The sequence below is a fragment of the Mercenaria mercenaria genome, chromosome 14, assembly GCF_021730395.1.
Source record: "Mercenaria mercenaria strain notata chromosome 14, MADL_Memer_1, whole genome shotgun sequence".
Classification (NCBI taxonomy): Eukaryota; Metazoa; Mollusca; class Bivalvia; order Venerida; family Veneridae; genus Mercenaria; species Mercenaria mercenaria.
Window position 1 is genome coordinate 40,012,152 of NC_069374.1, and position 18,058 is coordinate 40,030,209.

The 18,058-nt window shown below is 36.8% G+C and overlaps 1 protein-coding gene across 3 annotated transcripts in view; it reads right to left on the reverse strand.

Annotated features, from left to right (window-relative positions):
• Positions 1–3,623: 3,623 nt before the first annotated feature.
• Positions 3,624–18,058, reverse strand: part of LOC123527412 (uncharacterized) — a 104,332-nt gene continuing 89,897 nt past the window's right edge. For all 3 annotated transcript variants that reach the window (XM_045306837.2, XM_045306838.2, XM_045306836.2), the window contains one exon: positions 3,624–6,029. In XM_045306837.2, the coding sequence (XP_045162772.2) occupies positions 5,943–6,029 (87 nt within the window). In that variant the 3' untranslated portion in view covers positions 3,624–5,942. The remainder of the gene's footprint in view (positions 6,030–18,058) is intronic.

An 18,058-nucleotide genomic window follows, 5' to 3' on the forward strand; every position in this document is an offset into this window, starting at 1 on the left:
TCATCCATGTGCACGGTGATCTGTGTTGCTGCTATGTTGTTTCTCACCAGTGTTAGGATTTTTCCCTTGCTCCTACCCCATCTGTCACAACGGAAGCACTGGTAGCCTCTAACCTTGAAGGATTTGTCCTCGCTAAAGTGAGTCTCTTGGATGCAGCAGACCTTAATGTCCTAATCAAACAAGATGTTCTCTAAGTCCATTTTCTTATTGAGGAGTCCTTCTGCATTCCAATGCATAACCTGTAAAGGTTGCATTGGCTTCTTTTTTTTCCCGTGTGGCCAGTAGATTTCCTCCCTCGTCTCCTAGCTCTAAGGCGATGGGAGTTACCTCCAGTAGTATGAGGTGGACTCTGGCTCAGAGCCCGGCACTGATTCTGCCTGGAAGTATCTCAAAGAACCAGCGCGATCACAACTAAATCTAGATGATTGTGTAGTCATGGTGTAACTGCCTTTTACCATAGTCTGTTAGGGAGCGCCAACTGGTATCAGGGTTACCTCTCCCTTAGATTCCAGCCAAAAGACCTACCCTGGAATCACAAGGGATCTGTTCATTGGCAGCAGGACATACCCAAGCATCGGTGAGCCTTGCATGCCGCATGTCTGGGGGCAGACCTCCACCGAGTCATACAGTTCTGCCTGAGGCCACAGTGTGCTCAGTATCCATGTGTCGCCACGAGAAGGCACTGCATAGGGCTTATCTACAGAGAGGCTATGTACTGGCAGGGAAGACTTACGCACTCACTAGGCTTCCTTTTTGCCCACAGGGCTAGCCAGCGGCAGAGGCTGAAAGGGGAAGGTGACAAGCACACAACACACAGCACACCATACTAGACGCATCAGTAGACATTGATGTTTTAAATATATTATCGTTGCATATAGAAAATATTGATAGTAGTTATCATAGAGAACAGTTGTTGTTGTTGCTGTAGTTTAGTAGAGTGAACCCTTAGACCCTGTTACACAACACGGGTTGAATTGGTACCTTAAAGGCACCAGGATTTGAACGAATCTTCGAAACGTCGCGGACACAACACGAATTAGGAAGTACTACCAACTATGACAAGGGTATCCAGGAGAAAAATAGACGATCATACCTTCTGCATCGGTGAGTGAAAATTTCTTTGCTTTTTTTTTTTTGTTGGCTTAGTCATGGCAGATCAAGATATTGCAGCAATTTCCGAAAATTTGGGGCGTGAATTGTCTAACGTTTCGGCTATTGTAGGTACTCAAAGTATATCTCAGGTTATACCACAATTTGATGGGGATCCAAAACAATTTAAATTTTGGCTGAAAAATATTGAAAAATACGGTGTCCTTACGGGGTTAACTGGGGATAAAAATTAAAACTAGTTGCTTATCAATCAAGCAGATAGGCAGTTAGTGATTTCATACAAAGATATCTAACGGAAATGTTGATAAGTAAAAACAGAGTTGTCTTCAAGGTTCGCTGAAATACATGATCCTCAGCATGTATTCTGTTTACTTAGAATAATGAAACAGGCTCCAGGCGAGAATGTTCAAATTTATGCTGAAAGACTTCTTACTTTGGCCAAAGAACTATAAAATACACAGAATGGCAACTTGGGATAATCCCGCATCATCTCGTGTTAGCGTGTTATCTTATTTCAAGCGTTTGCCAACTTGATCAATCATGATCAAATCAACAGACGCTTACTCAAGAATAAAACTGGTGGTACGCCCGGCACGTAATAAACCAATTTGAGTCCTTTTTCAAACGAAAACTGTTGATGTCTCAGACTTTCAATCATAAATTCATTCCTTCCCCGTGTAGAAAATACTAATAACATTAAAAAATGCATCATTATCATGATAAACAAATGATCCGAAAGTAACCTTATTTCAAAGCGTTAGCTGACTTGATCAATCACGATCGACAGACGCTTACAACGAGATCTCATTCAGCTGTCACGGGATGTTGGCGAGATTTGCTCTATATGCCTTTCAAGTTGCCGATCTGTTTATTTTATAGCTCTTTGCTTTGGCAGAAGCTTTCGTAGGTCACAATGGTGATTTAAATTTAATAGAAAGACAAATGATTGGATTTTTTGTAGATGGTTTGGCACACGACTTTTTAAAAATGAAAGTTATGAGAGATAATCCACAAACTCTTCAGGCCGCTGATATGATTAAGGTGTTCCTGAAAGGATTTACTAAACACGATGACATCATCAACGTAAGCGATAGCAAATGATTACTTCTTTCATTAAAGATTGAAAATAACCTGGTGAATTTGAAAGCCCAAATCCCATAGAGTTAAATTCCATTAATCCGTGAAATGGCGTAGCAAAGGCAGTCTTTTCTTTATCTTGTTCTCTTATGGGTATTTGATGGAAAGCGCTGGCTAAATCTAAACTGGAAAACCAGCAGCTTTTTCCTGATATTGGTAGGATATTGTCTATACGAGAAATCGGATATGAAGTCTGTCAAAAACCAGGTCATCCGGTCAAATCAAAGGGAAAGCTTGTCTCTCGAGGCCAATTTTATTACCCTATCTTCATGAAATTTGGTAAGAATGCTTATCTTGATGATTCTTAGACCAAGTGTGACACTGTTCATGTAATGGTCAAAAACTTGGTCACGTGCTCAAATGAAAGGAAAAGCTGATTAACACTCTAAGAGGCTATATTTATGACCCTATCTTCATGAAACTTGGTAAGAATGTTTATCTTGATTATTCCTAGGCCAAACTCGCGACTGGGTTATGTGGCGTCAAGGCCAAGTTTAACAGGTGAGCGATATGGGGTCATCATTTAACCCTGTTGTTGAATTTGTTGAAAGTTTGAATGAAATTTATTACACCTGAATATGCCAATGAACAATTTTAAGCATGGTTCTTCATCACGTAGTTCTTCATAATTTTATAAACCGAAAGTAATGAAGTTACTTCATAGTTCTTGATAACATAGAATAAAGCCTATGTATGCACTACTGATGTTCGTGTGTTTACTAAATGACAATGCCACTATCTTTCTAAAATAGAAATTCAATTGTTACAGTGTTTACAATGAAACAATTCCAATAATGTCTTCACAAACTGTGAGAATTTTTAATAAAATCTGCACTGTAGTGCAAAAATGTTATAAGAAGTGCGATTTTCCCATAAACTCCAATTATAAAATTTTGCTTAAGGTCCAGATTCTTTCAAATCAGTCTAGTAAAATGCAAGCACGAGAATATATATATTTTGCGAATTTTTCTTAATGTGTCCTGAAATTCTAAAACGGGGTGGTTTAATAAAATTCTACATTGTAGATTATATTTTACCTTTAATGTGCAGAACTACCGTAATTAAATCCACAAAAATCTGTATTTGATTTGTTATATTAACAAAATAATTGTTACACAATGCAAATTCATATCAGTAGAGATAATTTATCAATTTACATGAACCAGAGAATAGAAAACTTAAGGCTTTGACTTTATTTCATTTCTTTTTTCTTTTTGAAAGTTCTTTATAATTTACAAGGAAAATGTTTTTTTAAGATGTTTTCAGCTTGAGCATTTTTATACGATCTTTATTACAGAATAAGTGCAGTGCATATCTACATTATTTGTTTTTGTGTAAGGTGATACCACTGTATAGCAGAGTTTTAAAACAGGACAGAACTGAATAAAATTTTATTAAAAACCTGTACATGGTACATCGGCATGCATAATTTAAACAAGATCAGGTTCAATCTGAAAATGGTTCTTTTAGCCATTTCAAGGACATGCTATTACAGATTCCGTCTTCAGTAAATGACAGACACACAGACATACTTAATATACTGGTTGGGAACCATTTTCCGGACACATTTTCATATTTCGGCTCCATTATTCCCTAAAAAAATATTTGAAATAAATGAAGCCCACACAGCACAAACTTCAGCTCCTTCCACATCCGATGTTGTAATCAGCATCGTGTTGTGATGTAAAATATAGGTTCCATGGGGCCTCAAATGGGGTCACTAAAATAAGTTATTTTTCCCGTCAGGTAAACCAGTATCCGGACAAATATTTTGACGGTGTTTTGTTGTTAATTTGATATCAAAATAAGTAATTAAACTATTTCTACACCTCTTTTTATCATTCAACTCTTCAAATTTGCACATGAAACATATACCGACGTTCAATAGCAGCTACGAAAGCAAACCGAGGTTGACTATAAAAAACTCGAATTTCGTCTTATACGAATTCTTGATAATTCCAATAGATATAGAATAAAATTAGTGCAAAAATCGACAGCCCTGCATCTTACGTAACTTTTAGCGTGAAATTAAAAGTAGAACATGTTATCACCAGACAATCATTATGTAGTTTGATTATTTCTTCCCCACTTGATACCTCGGCATGTGTGAACTACTGCGCATGCGCAATGCTATCTTCATGCCCCGTTAAGACAGAAAGTTGTTTTGTAAATGCAGGTTAGTTATCATCCAAAACCCAAACATTATACAGCCTTATAAAATAGTGATTTGTTGTAGACATGAAGAACAAACATCTAAATGATCTAGATAAAACAATTACATGAATAACAACGAAATAAAGCGGATATTACATGTGTCCGGAAACTGGTCCTGTCCGGAAACGGGTTCTCAACCAGTATGGATGAAATATAAGGATAAGCATATTCTTCAGACTGCCATCTATTTATAAAACAGTTTTTTTTTTTATAAAGTCGTAGCAAGTTCTACCTTATTTGACTGATGGACAGGCAAGCATATAGTTAGAAAATTAAATAGCATCTACAGGTATTTTCAATATAGTCTTCTTATTATAAAATTTCCTCATGGAATTTATTCTGTGCTTTGAATTATATTCTAATGATAGGACCCATTTTATTGTCATAGTTTTTAACTAATTTTTGCACAAAATTGATTAACGTGGATGTCTTATATCCATATATCAAGTTTCCTGAAAAATATGGGCAAATTTAAAAGACATGCAGTAAAATGCACATGCCTTCACTATAAACAGTAGACTGGCATCAGTCCTTACAGACTATTTGATCTCAACAGACTTTGTAAGTCTATATAAACAGCACACTATCATTTTAAATTATGTTATTCATTAATTCCTGCATCAAGGAAACTCTGGCCTTAGCTTATCAGTATTGTTACAAGTGATTTATTGCTTTTTATTGATTGCATGCTGGTAAACTGGCCATCACCTCTGAAGCTACCTAGGGTGCGAGTAGTTTCTACTCTCTCTCTCTGGGTCTGTTCCAGTAACTGTATAGCTGTTCTATGCCAGTAGTAGTATTTTTATGCCCCCCCCCCCCCACCACAGACAACAGTTAGAGGCTTCAAGGTATTTCCTAGCCTGTTTCCCTGGCTGCATGGTTATTTTTTATATAAATACTGCAAGCAAAATAAAAAAAAATAAGAAAATCTTAAGCCTCTAAAATAGCACATTTTATCTGATGGCTGAACCATACATGTTCATCCTATGTTCGGAGCCAGGGGCAATAAAAAAAGTCAATGTAGAAACAACCTGCTGGAGTTACTTCCCTCTTAACTAAAAAACATATATATGTATAAAATAAGAACAAACATAGGGATGGGAGCCAGTCTAGGTATTTCCCATTGAAACCGATTTTAACAATTTTCATTGCTTCAGCATTGAAAACAAAATTATTTTACCATGTAGAAGCAGAACATTTTTTTTTTCTGTAACAAAATTAACTTGCTAAAGCAGTTTTAATATTATAACTTATAGTCCATGTAATTAACAGAAACATTGTGAGAGGATTAAATGATGTTAAATGAAAAAGTTTGTAAAAACTGATTGTCTGACCTTCTCCAAATTAAGCTCAGTGTAATTATGTATATGTTTTCACTGTCTTATTTTTGTGTATGCTTGCTATGCCATGATGGGCTGACAGCCTTATGGAATAATGTTACAAATAAACTCCTAATAATCTTTGTAATTTGAAAATTGCTGTTATAATTTATTCAATCCTTTTGCTTGACAAAAGTCCATGAATCTTTTGTTTTCCAGCTCTGTCATAATTTTGTTCAATGCATATATCTGAAAAGAGAAGAAAAAAAAACAGACTTCAAAAGAAATCTTGAAATTTTAAAACTTAAAATTTAGTGACTGTTCTGTGTTCAGATGGTCACTATGTTGCATAACTATTGAAGAAATCAGTGCAAGAATGCTATACTTACATTTGATAAAATCATCAAGACCTTCTTCAATTTGTCACAGTGGTTTCTTTTTTTATCAAAGGAATTTATTACATAAATGTTCAGCAAATACATGTATAAATACAAATGTCATATAAAGCCTACTGTTTGACCAACCAATTCCATAACAGGGCTTTTTATTAATTTCTTACCCAGATACTAAAGGCCTTCATGGATGGTAGAAGGAAATGTTTGAACTTTGATAAAAACCATTAATCAGTTTGATTTTCTAGGAAAAAATGTATTTCTCATAGGAAAATGCCTGAAAATGGCCTATGAACATTTGATTTTATTGCATTTTTACATGAATATGTGTCTGTATGCTAACTAGCTGAAGTTTCTAAAAGTTTTACATAGATCCAGCAATAAACCTCTTTTTTTTTAAAAAAAGGTAGAGGTATCACTTAGTAGATGTAATTCATACCTCTTGGAGGTATCACTAGATGTAATTCACACCTCCACTTAAACCTTTGTTGGAAAAGGTTATAAAGCGTAAAAACAAGAGCTGTCACAGGAGACAGTGCGCTCGACTATTTTGATGCTGGATAGTGAAACTGGGCACATCTGAGAGCAAACTGGAGCTGTCACTGGAGTGTTTTATGACTCCAATGGTGGATGAAGATATTGCACAATAGCTTGAGTCTGTGTCAAAACTAGACCTATCAGGCTATCACTGAAGGTGATGAATGTACCCCCTGCACGCACTGACACAGTACATTGCAATTTGACGCACACAAGACTGCATAATAATATGGATTGTAAGTATAAAGACTCTATGTATATAGTATAGTAACAAAAAACAAAGTCCCATTACTTTGCAGAATATTTATCTAAAAGAATGTAACATGCACCATGCACAAGTAGGGTTAGTACTGATCACTTGTGTGAAGTTTCATTAAATTGGGTGCAATGGTTTGGGAGATTAGGCGCGCACAAGATTGCATATGCAGACTGTACATCAGTCATTATATAGCATAAAACAATGAATGCTAAAGTATAACCAAAGGCTTCACAAAGATTTTATAAATAATATGCATATATGAAAACAGATATCTTTAGGTACTTTCTTTGAATGAATTCATCATTATTTAAGTGTAACTAATCTTTCTTCGAAACTATGTATATGCTTAAAAAATATTCTAATCAGTCACTTTTAACTGGCAAAGATTCATTTTCCTTGTTCAAATATATCATATAGTGTTTGAAACTGCAAAAGTGGTCACATGCAATAAAATCATATTGCTTGTACTGAAGTGTTATTGCTCACTATACATGTACTGCAAAAAAGTCTATAAATCACATTTATTGCTATAGAAAAATACTGTCAGCAGAACTTCCTGGACGACTGCGGAATAACTCCGAAAAATTGTTCATGGACGTCCGTGGAATCACTCCGGTAAATTGTCCATGGAAAGTTCTCGGAAATCCCTGGACATTTTTCCGCAGTTTTCCACAGTATTCCATATCAAGCTCCTGAAAGTTTGTCCGATTACTCCAGAGTCTGGACTTCCATGGAAATTCAAAGACATTCCATGGAAATTTCTGGAATTTTGACAGCCGGGTTGTGTCATAGGATGTGGGCGATAAGGTGGAACAACTATTTTAAGTTTGAATCAAATCCATTTAGTAATAACTGAGACACAGTGAAAGTGTATCAAAACTTTAACCTAATTCTAAGTAAAAAAGGGGGGATAATTCATGAAATACTGGTGCAAAAGTTATGGCCCTTGTGTCATATGATCTGAGTGATGATGTTGAAGAACTATTTAAGTTTGAATCAAATCCATTTAGTAATAACTGAAATAGAGTGAAAGTGCATCAAAGTGCAAAACTGACTGGTCAATTTCTTCCCCCACCTAGCAGGTCAAGTATATGCTAGGGGGGAAAGAACTGACCAGTCAATTTCTTCCCCCACCTGACAGGTCAAGAATATGCTAGGGGGGAAAGATCTGACCAGTCAATTTCTTCTCCCCATCTGACAGGTCAAGTACTGGTAAGGTGGAAAGAACTGACTGGTCAATTTCTTCCCCACCTGACAGATCAAGTACTGGTAAGGGGGAAAGAACTGACCGGCCAGTTTCTTCCCCCACCTGATAGGTCAAGTACTGGCTAGGGGGGAAAGAACTGACCAGTCATTTTCTTCCCCCACCTAACAGAGCAAGGACTGGCTGGGGGGAAAGAACTGACCGGTCAATTTCTTCCCCCACCTGACAGGTCAAGTATATGCTAGGAGGGAAAGAACTGACCAGTCAATTTCATCCCCTGCCTAACAGAGCAAGTATATGCCAGGGGGGAAAGAACTGACCGGTCAGTTTCTTCTCCCCACCAGACAGGTCAAGTTCTGGCAAGGGGAAAAGAACTGACCAATCAATTTCTTCCCCCACCTAACAGAGCAAGTACTGGCTAAGCGGGAAAGAACTGACTGGTCAATTTCATTTCCCCACCCGACAGGTCAAGCACTGGCTAGGGGGGCAAGAACTGACTGGTCAATTTCTTCTCCCCACCCAACAGGTTAAGTACTGGCTAATGGGGAAAGAACTGAATGGTCAATTTACTTCCCCCACCTTACTGGTCAAGTACTGGCTAGGTGGGAAAAGAACTGACCAGCAGTAATTTCCTTACCTTAGAAGAAATTGAAACACGAAAAAGGCCATCAATTAAAAAAATATAACAGAAATTAAAATAAGTTCATTTAAAAACATTTCTTTAATTTACACAAAATATGAAACATAAATGAAAACCGACTATCAGAAATAAAAAACAGGCTAGTTAAGAATAACCAAGAATAACCAGTTCCAATTCACTAACGGGAAATAATTGAATAGCCAGGAAAATTGACGAGGGGGGGGGGGGGGGGGGGGGGGGGGGAAAGAATTGACTAATTAGTTTTTTCCTCCCATAAGAATGATCAAGAGACTAACAAGTTGCAATTCAGGGGGGAAACTAGAAGATGCTTTTGTAAAAAAGTGCTTGTCTCCCCCAATGCATTGTTAAGTCGTATAGACAAGAAGAAGTCAATAGGGGTCAGGAGCGAAAGTCACAGAGACACTTATGGTTGGCTGCAATAGGGATCATCTACTTGATAAGTCCAGTCATCCCGCTAAGTTTCAACATTCTTGGCCTAGTGGTTCTCAAGTTACTGTTCAGGCTCCTGTGACCTTGACCTTTGATCAAGTGACCCCAAAATCAATAGGGGTCATCTACTCTGCATGTCCAATCATCCTATTAAGTTTCAACATTCTGGGTCAAGTCGTTCTCAAGTTACTGTCCGGAACTGATTTTACATGACCAGGCCCCTGTGACCTTGACCTTTAATAGAGTGACCCAAAAATCATTAGAGGTCATCTACTCTGCATGTTCAATCATCCTATGAAATTTCAACATTCTGGGTCAAGTGGTTCTCAAGTTATTGATCGGAAATGGTTTTTATATGTTCAGGCCCCTGTGACCTTAACCTGTAACAGAGTGACCCCAAAATCGATAGGGGTCTTCTACTCTGCATGCTCAATCATCCTATTAAGTTTCAACATTCTGGGTCAAGTGGTTCTCAAGTTACTGACCAGAAACTGTTTTCAAAGTTCAGGCCCCTGTGTCCTTGACCTTTAATAGAGTGACCCAAAAATTAATTGGGGTCATTTACTCTGCATGTCCAATCATCCTATGAAGTTTCAACATTCTGGGTCAAGTGGTTCTCAAGTTATTGATCGGAAACGGTTTTCAATGTTCAGGCCCCTGTGACCTTGACCTTTAACAGAGTGACCCCAAAATCGATAGGGGTCATCTACTCTGCATGACCAATCATCCTATGAAGTTTCAACACTCTGGGTCAAGTGGTTCTCAATTTACTGACTGGAAACTGTTTTCAATGTTCAGGCCCTTGTGACCTTGACCTTTAACAGAGTGACCCCAAAATCGATAGGGGTCATCTACTTTGCATGAACAATCATCCTATGAAGCTTCAACATTCTGGGTCAAGTGGTACTCAAGTTATTGATTGGAAATGGTTTTCAATGTTCAGGCCCCTGTGACCTTGACCTTTAACGGAGTGACCCCAAAAACAATAGGGGTCATCTACTCTGCATGACCAATCATCCTATGAAGTTTCAACATTCTGGGTCAAGTGGTTCTCAAGTTATTGATCGGAAATGGTTTTCAATGTTCAAGCCCCTGTGTCCTTGACCTTTAACAGAGTGACCCCAAAAACAATAGGGGTCGTCTACTCCAGCAGCCCTACCATCCTATGAAGTTTGAAGGTTCTAGGTCAAATGGCTCTCCAGTTATTGATCGGGAATGAAGTGTGATGTACATACGTACAGACGGACAGGGCAAAAACAATATGTCTCTCCTAGAGGGGGGAGGGAGACATAAAAATTGACTATGTGGAGGGGGAAACTGACTGGGGAAAAAACTGACCGTTACACCGGGGCTTATCTTTCAGTCCCACACCTTTAAATCATGACGAAATTGAATTTGCAAATGACATCCTTCTTTTTAACAGACATTTATGTTTGGCACAATTTTTTCAATGGAGCATTATTGATACCGACCAGCAAACACCTTTCAACACAAGTTCTGACTTCCACATGGTAAATCCACCAATTTAAATTCGTACATCATATCCACCATTGTCAACATCTTAAAATCCAATCAAATGTCACACCAGCCAAGAGAAGAGCAGTGGCATCCTTAAGAAATAATTCCGACATTGTAATACAAGAGGGTCATGATGACCCTGGATCGCTCACCTGAGTAATATGAGCTACATGTTTCAAATATCAAACTGATGCTAAAATATTAAGAAAATCAGTAGGTTATATTCATGGTCAATGAAATTCAGTTTTACAATCGGTGTGCAAAACTGTGTGTCATCCAAATTTCAAGGCTGTATCTTAAAAAACAAGAAAGTAGGTCAGCAGGTCAAGGTCACAGTCAAGTGAAATCATATTACTTGTGGTCATCAGGTAATTATAATTAAACAGTCTTGGAAATAGGATCAGATAATTTTTTAAGTATTTTCTCCTATATAATTCACATAATAACTAAGTGACCCCAGGGCAGGGCCTCTTTTCACCCCAGGGGTACAATTTGAACAAAATTTGTTGAGGACATAAGACAATGCTTACAAACCAAATATCAAAGGCCTATGTCTTGTGGTTTCAGACAAGATTTTTTTCCTATATAAGTCTATGTAAAACTTGGGACCCCCTGGGCGGGGCCATATATGACCCTAGGGGGATCATTTGAACAATCTTGGTAGAGGACCACTAGATGATGCTACATACCAAATATCAAAGCCCTAGGCCTTGTGGTTTTGTACAAGAAGATTTTCAAATTTTCCCTATATAAGTCTATATAAACCATGTGAACCCCAGGGCAGGGCCATATTTGATCCTAGTGGGATAATTTGAACAATCTTGGTAGAGGACCACTAGATGATGCTACATACCAGATATCAAAGCCCTGTGGTTTTGGACAATAAGATTATTAAAGTTTTTCCTTTCGGTTGCCATATGGCAACCAGAGTTCTGCATGGAATTCAATTCTTTGAAAATTTTTTAAAGGAGGTCACCCAAGGATCATTCCTGTGAAATTTGTTGCAATTCTGCCCAGTGGTTTTCAAGAAGAAGATTTTTTTTAGAAAATGTTGACGGACACACGACGGACGATGCACGACACACGACGGACATAATGAGTGGTCACAAAAGCTCACCATGACTACATACAGAAAGGGCTTAGACAGCTCAACATGAATAAAGACTTCTATTCTGAAATACCATGTGACGGAACTAAATCTCAAAAGAAATAAATTCATTCCTTAATTATCTCAAGAAGTACAATCTCTTACCTACCAAAGATATCCAGTTTTTGCAAGCAAAAAAACTACAGAGCCCCCGTGTTTTATATGCTTCCTAAAATTCATAAAAAAGACCAGTCCTATTGTTTCAGCATGCGACAGTCCGACAGAAAAATTATCAGAATATAATTATGTAGATTTTTTTATCAAGCCATTGGCTCAGAACGTACCATCTTATCTACATGACACAAATGACTTCCTGTTGAAATTCTAGGTAAAATACCGGCAAATTCGATCTTGGTCACAATAGACATAACTGCACTCTACCACATAGAGAAGGTATAAGCACTAAAATCAGCTCTAGACAATCGCAGGGAACAGACTTCTAAAACTTGGATCATACTTCATCTAATGACCTTTATCTTACACAGAAGGTAAAGCCTATAATCTGGTGGAGATATATTGACGATATATTCACGATCTGGCCACACACACACAAGAGGAATTAACTTTCTTCATTCAGGCCTTAAACAGTTTTCATGACCCTGAAGTGTTAACCTTTGTACAAGGCTTCAAGTGTGTTTGTATAACATAATGATACAAGTGCAGAGTAAGGTTTCTTCTACGTTAGCCTATATCAAAGCTCTAGAGAAAAAGATTTTTAAAGTCTGATAGCTGAACACTTATCTTTAACAAAAAAGACCCATATGTTCAATGAACTGGAACTATTTGAACAACTTTGAAAAAGGGCTGCCAAGATATCATTTTTGTAACAAGTTTCATTGAAATACATTCAGTGGTTTTGGAGGAGATGTTGTTTAAAGAAATTGTTGATGAAATTAGTGTCCATGCCGTCTGGCAGCCATTTTTTTTGATGAATCAGAAAAGTTTGAACAGTCTAATTGTAGAAGGTCACAAATGGAAAATTTGTGTGAAATTATTTTAAAATCGGGCTAACAGTTTTACACAAAAAGATTTTCTAAGTTTCTACAAATTATTAGCTCACCTGTCACATAGTGACAAGCTTTTGTGATCACCCTTCGTCGGTCATCAGTCCATCCGTGCGTCAACAATTTCTTGTCTGCACGATAGTGGTTTCATTTATGATTTTATTTTAAACAAACCTGCACACAACTTGTATCACCATAAGATCATGGTTCCTTTCTTGAACTGGCCAGATCCCATTATGGGTTCCAGAGTTATGGCCCCTGAAAGGGCCAAAATTAGCTATTTTGACCTTGTCTGCACAATAGCAGCTTTATTTATGAGCTGATTTTTACCAAACTGGCACACAACTTGTATCACCATAAGATCTTGGTTCTTTTCTTGAGGTGGCCAGATTCCATTATGGGTTCCAGAGTTATGGTCCCTGTAGGCCCCTGAAAGGGCCAGAATTAGCTATTTTGACCTTGTCTGCACAATAGCAGCTTCATTTATGATTTTATTTTAACCAAACTTGCATACAATTTTTATCACCATAAGATCTTGGTACCTTTCTTGAACTGGCGAGATTCCATTATAGGTTCCAGAGTGATGGCCCCTGAAAGGGCCAGAATAAGCTATTTTGACCTTGTCTGCACAATAGCAGCTTCATTTATGATTTGAATTTAATCAAACTTGCACAAAACTTGTGTCACCATAAGATCTCGGATCCTTTCTTGAACCGGCCAGATCATATAATGGGTTCCAGAGTTATGGCCCCTGAAAGGGCCAAAATTAGCTATTTTGACCTTGTCTGCATAATAGCAGTTTCATTTATGATTTTATTTTAACCAAACTTGCACACAACTTGTATCACCACAAGATCTTGCTTCCTTTCTTGAACTGGCGAGATTCCATCATGGGTTCCAGAGTTATGGCCCCTTAAATGTCCAAAATTGGCTATTTTGGCTTTTGCAGCCATATAGAGACTTCATTTATGGTTTTATTTGATACAAACTTCCAAAATATCTTCAACAATAAATTTTGGATTCCATGACAAATCAGATCCAATCGTAGGTTCCAGAGTTATTTTATATCTGATTACCTCCCCCGATTGTAATCAAAATGGATTTATATCAGTAAGTACTTAGGACTTATTTGAAATTTCATTATTGCTATTAGTTGGACTGAGACAATCATGGTAGATAACTATGGACTGATTTTATGTCAAATTACCTCCCTTTATTTCAAATTAAAATGGGTATATCTCCGTAACTAGTGAAGATACTGATCTGAAATTTCATTTATGTCAACAGATTTATTTGGCAGATCCTTTTTTTGTTCACTCACTATAAATTTTGTTTTTAATTACTTCCCTTTTACGTTACTATAAATAGCTTATTTTTAGTAACTTTTTTATTATTGGCTGTAGGGAAAAACTGAGACCACTTTTCTGTGGTACGACATGGATGGTACCTCCAATTTTTAGGTGTATTTTGACATATCTGTACCTTGTAAGAATTTTTTTTTTCTTTTTGGTTAAATTTCTTCCCTTTGTTGTTCCTGTCCTTTGTACTTATATATTTTTTCTGAGGACCTTCTTGTCCTCAAGTGCAATGATAACAGGTGAGCGATATAGGGCCATCATGGCCCTCTTGTTATATACATATAGGGAAAAGTGACCATGTCCCTTGGCAGCCATGTTTTTTGACGAATCGGAATAATTAAAAAAATTATTTTAAAATCGGGCTAGCAGTTTCACACAAGAAGATTTTTAAAGTTTTCACTATATATATACATATAGGGAAAAGAGACCACGCCCTCTGGCAGCCATGTTTTTTGACAAATTGGAATAATTTGAATAATCTTGGTAGAGGGCGGGTCACACAAGAAGCATTTGTGTAAAATTATTTTAAAATCAGGCTAACGGTTTCACATAAAAAGATTTTTAAAGTTTTCACTATATACATATAGGGAAAAGAGACCACGCCCTCTGGCAGCCAAATTGGAATAATTTGAACAATCTTGGTAGATGGTCACACAAGAACCATTTGCATATAATTATTTTAAAATCAGGCTAACAGTTTCACACAAAAAGATTTTTGAAGTTTTCACTGACCATGCCCTCTGGCGGCCATGCTTTTTGACGAATCGGAATAATCTGAACAATCTTGGTAGAGGGTAACACAAGGACCATTTGTGTAAAATTATTTTCAAATCGGGCTAGCAATTTCACACAAGAAGATTTTTAAAGTTTTCACTATATACATAAAGGAAAAGTGGCCACGCCCCCTGGCGGCCATCTTTTTTGACAAATCGATATAATTTGAAAAATCTTTGTAGGGTGACTAAGGACCATTTGTGTGAAATTATTTCAAACTTTATTTCGATTTAGGAGATGTTGTTTGAAGATTTTTCTATTTTTAGCTGTGGCGGCCCCTATGTGCAACCAAGTGGAATCGTTCGAACAACTTTGGTAGAGGACCATCCAAGGAACACTCACGCCAAGTTTCATCAAAATCCATTCAGTGGTTTTGGAGGAGATGTTGTTAAAACACAATTGTTGATGACGGACGAATGGACGCACGACGGATACAGTGTGATCACAATAAGTAACAATGAGCACTTTGTGTGCTCAGGTGTGCTAAACACGATCTATCACAGGAGAAAGTGCGTTCGACTATTTCAGTGCTGGATAGTAAAACTGGGCACATCTGAGGAAGCTGGAAGCTGATGACCCAAATGGTGGATGAAGATATTGCACAATAACTTGAGTCCGTGAAAAATTGGTGCCAGAGTTATGCAACTTGTGTCATATGATTTAGGTTATAAGGTGGAACAACTATTTTCAATTTGAATCAAATCCATTTAGTAATAACTGAGATAGAGTGAAAGTGCATCAAAACTTTAACCTGAAATTCTAAGTAAATAGGGGGGATAATTCATAAAATACTGGTGCAAGAGTTATGGCCCTTGTGCCATATGATGTGAGTGATGATGTGGAACAACTATTTTAAGTCTGAATCAAATCCATTTAGTAATAACTGAGATAGAGTGAAAGTGCATCAAAACTTTAACCTGAAATTCTAAGAAAAAGGGGGAGATAATTCATTAAATATCGGTACCAGAGTTATTGGCCTTGTGTCATATGATGTGGGAGATGTTGTGGAACAACTACTTTCAGTTTGAATCAAATCCATTTAGGAATAACTGAAATACTGAAAAGACAGGACCTCTTAATTAAGCTTAGCATAGAACCAACGTGCGGGAATCACAACAAGAGATATCCGAACGATCCCCTTCATCTACACATACAACACTATCAAATCCCCAATAAAAAGGATACTACAAAGCTACTCGGCCTAGATTTCATTAAGGTAATCATTCTGACCAAATTTCATGAAGATCAATTGAAAAATACAGCCTATATCGCATACATAAGGTTTTTCCTTGATTTGACCTAGTGACCTAGTTTTTGACCCTAGATGAACCATTTTCAAACAAGGCCTAGATTTCATCAAGGTAACCATTCTGACAAAAATTCATGAAGATCAATTGAAAAATACAGCCTCTATCGCATACACAAGGATTTTCCTTGATTTGACCTGGTGACCTAGTTTTTGACCACAGATGACCCATTTTCAAAAAATCCTAGATTTCATCAAGGTAATCATTCTGACCAAATTTCATGAAGATCAGTTGAAAAATACAGCCTCTATCGCATACACAAGCTAAATGTTGACAGACGACACATGGTGGACGCCGGACATCGAGCGATCAGAAAAACTCGCCTGAGCATTGTGAGCTAAAAATGCATCAAAATTAACCATGAATTCTAAGTAAAAATGGGACATAATTCATGAAAAATTGGAGCCAGAGTTACAGACCTTGTGTCATATGATGTGAGTGATGATGTGGAACAGCTATTTTAAGTTTAAATCAAATCCATTTAGTAATAACTGAGATAGAGCGGAAAGTGCATCAAAACTTTAACCTGAAATTCTAAGTAAAAAGAGGGAATAATGAATAAAATATTGGTGCAAGAGTTAAGCCCTTATTTGTACCCATTATTGTAATGATATAGTATTACAAATATGACTTTGATATTAAATATGTATATAATAAAATCTGTAAAAAGAATAAACCTTATTGTGCTGTCTTGATGCATATTTTGGTTGGTATTTATAAACAAGAGGGCCATGATGGCCCTATATCGCTCACCTGAGTACCATTGCTCTAAATGATAAGATCAAGTTTTGACAAAGATCACATAGGCATACACATAAAATGTGTGATTATCATCAGGATAAACATTTTGTTGTAACAGTCCCTTTTGACCTATGGGTCACATACTAGTCAGGGCCAATTTCAATATCAAGTTTGAGTATCCTACTCTCAAATGCTGCATTTTTGTACTAGCATGACTATTTCTTACCCTGGAAGACTTAAATAACATTTAAAACCAATCTCATTAGATTCTGCCAAGGAATATTCATCTACATGAAATAAATGGAGGTAATCTGTCATATATTCAGTCAAAAGTTATCTACCCTGATTGTCCGAGACAATCTGATGGCATAAATGACATTTCAAATCAGAACCTTCATTAGTTACCGAGATACATCCATTTTAATTTGAAATAAAGGGAGGTAATTTGACATAAAATCAGTCCATAGTTATCTACCCTGATTGTTTCAGTCCAACTAATGACAATAATGAAATTTCAAATGAGTCCTATAAATACTTACCGAGATAAATCCATTTTTATTGAAATCAGGGGAGGTAATTAACAATATATTAGAAAAGTATTCATATTGATAAACGTTCAATCAATAGTTATCTAACATGACTATTTCTTACCATGGAAGACATAAATAACATTTCATATTTCTTACCATGGAAGACATAAATATCAACCAAACAAGAGGGCCATGATGGCCCTATATCGCTCACCTGAGTACCATTGCTTTAAACAAAAACAAAAAGAAAAAATTCTTATAAGGTACAGATATGTCAAAATACACCTAAAAATCGGAGGTACCATCCATGTTGTACCACAGAAAAGTGGTCTCTGTTTTTCCCTACGGCCAATAATAAAATAGTAACTAAATAAGCTATTTATAGTAACATAAAAGGGAAGTAATTAAAAAAAATTA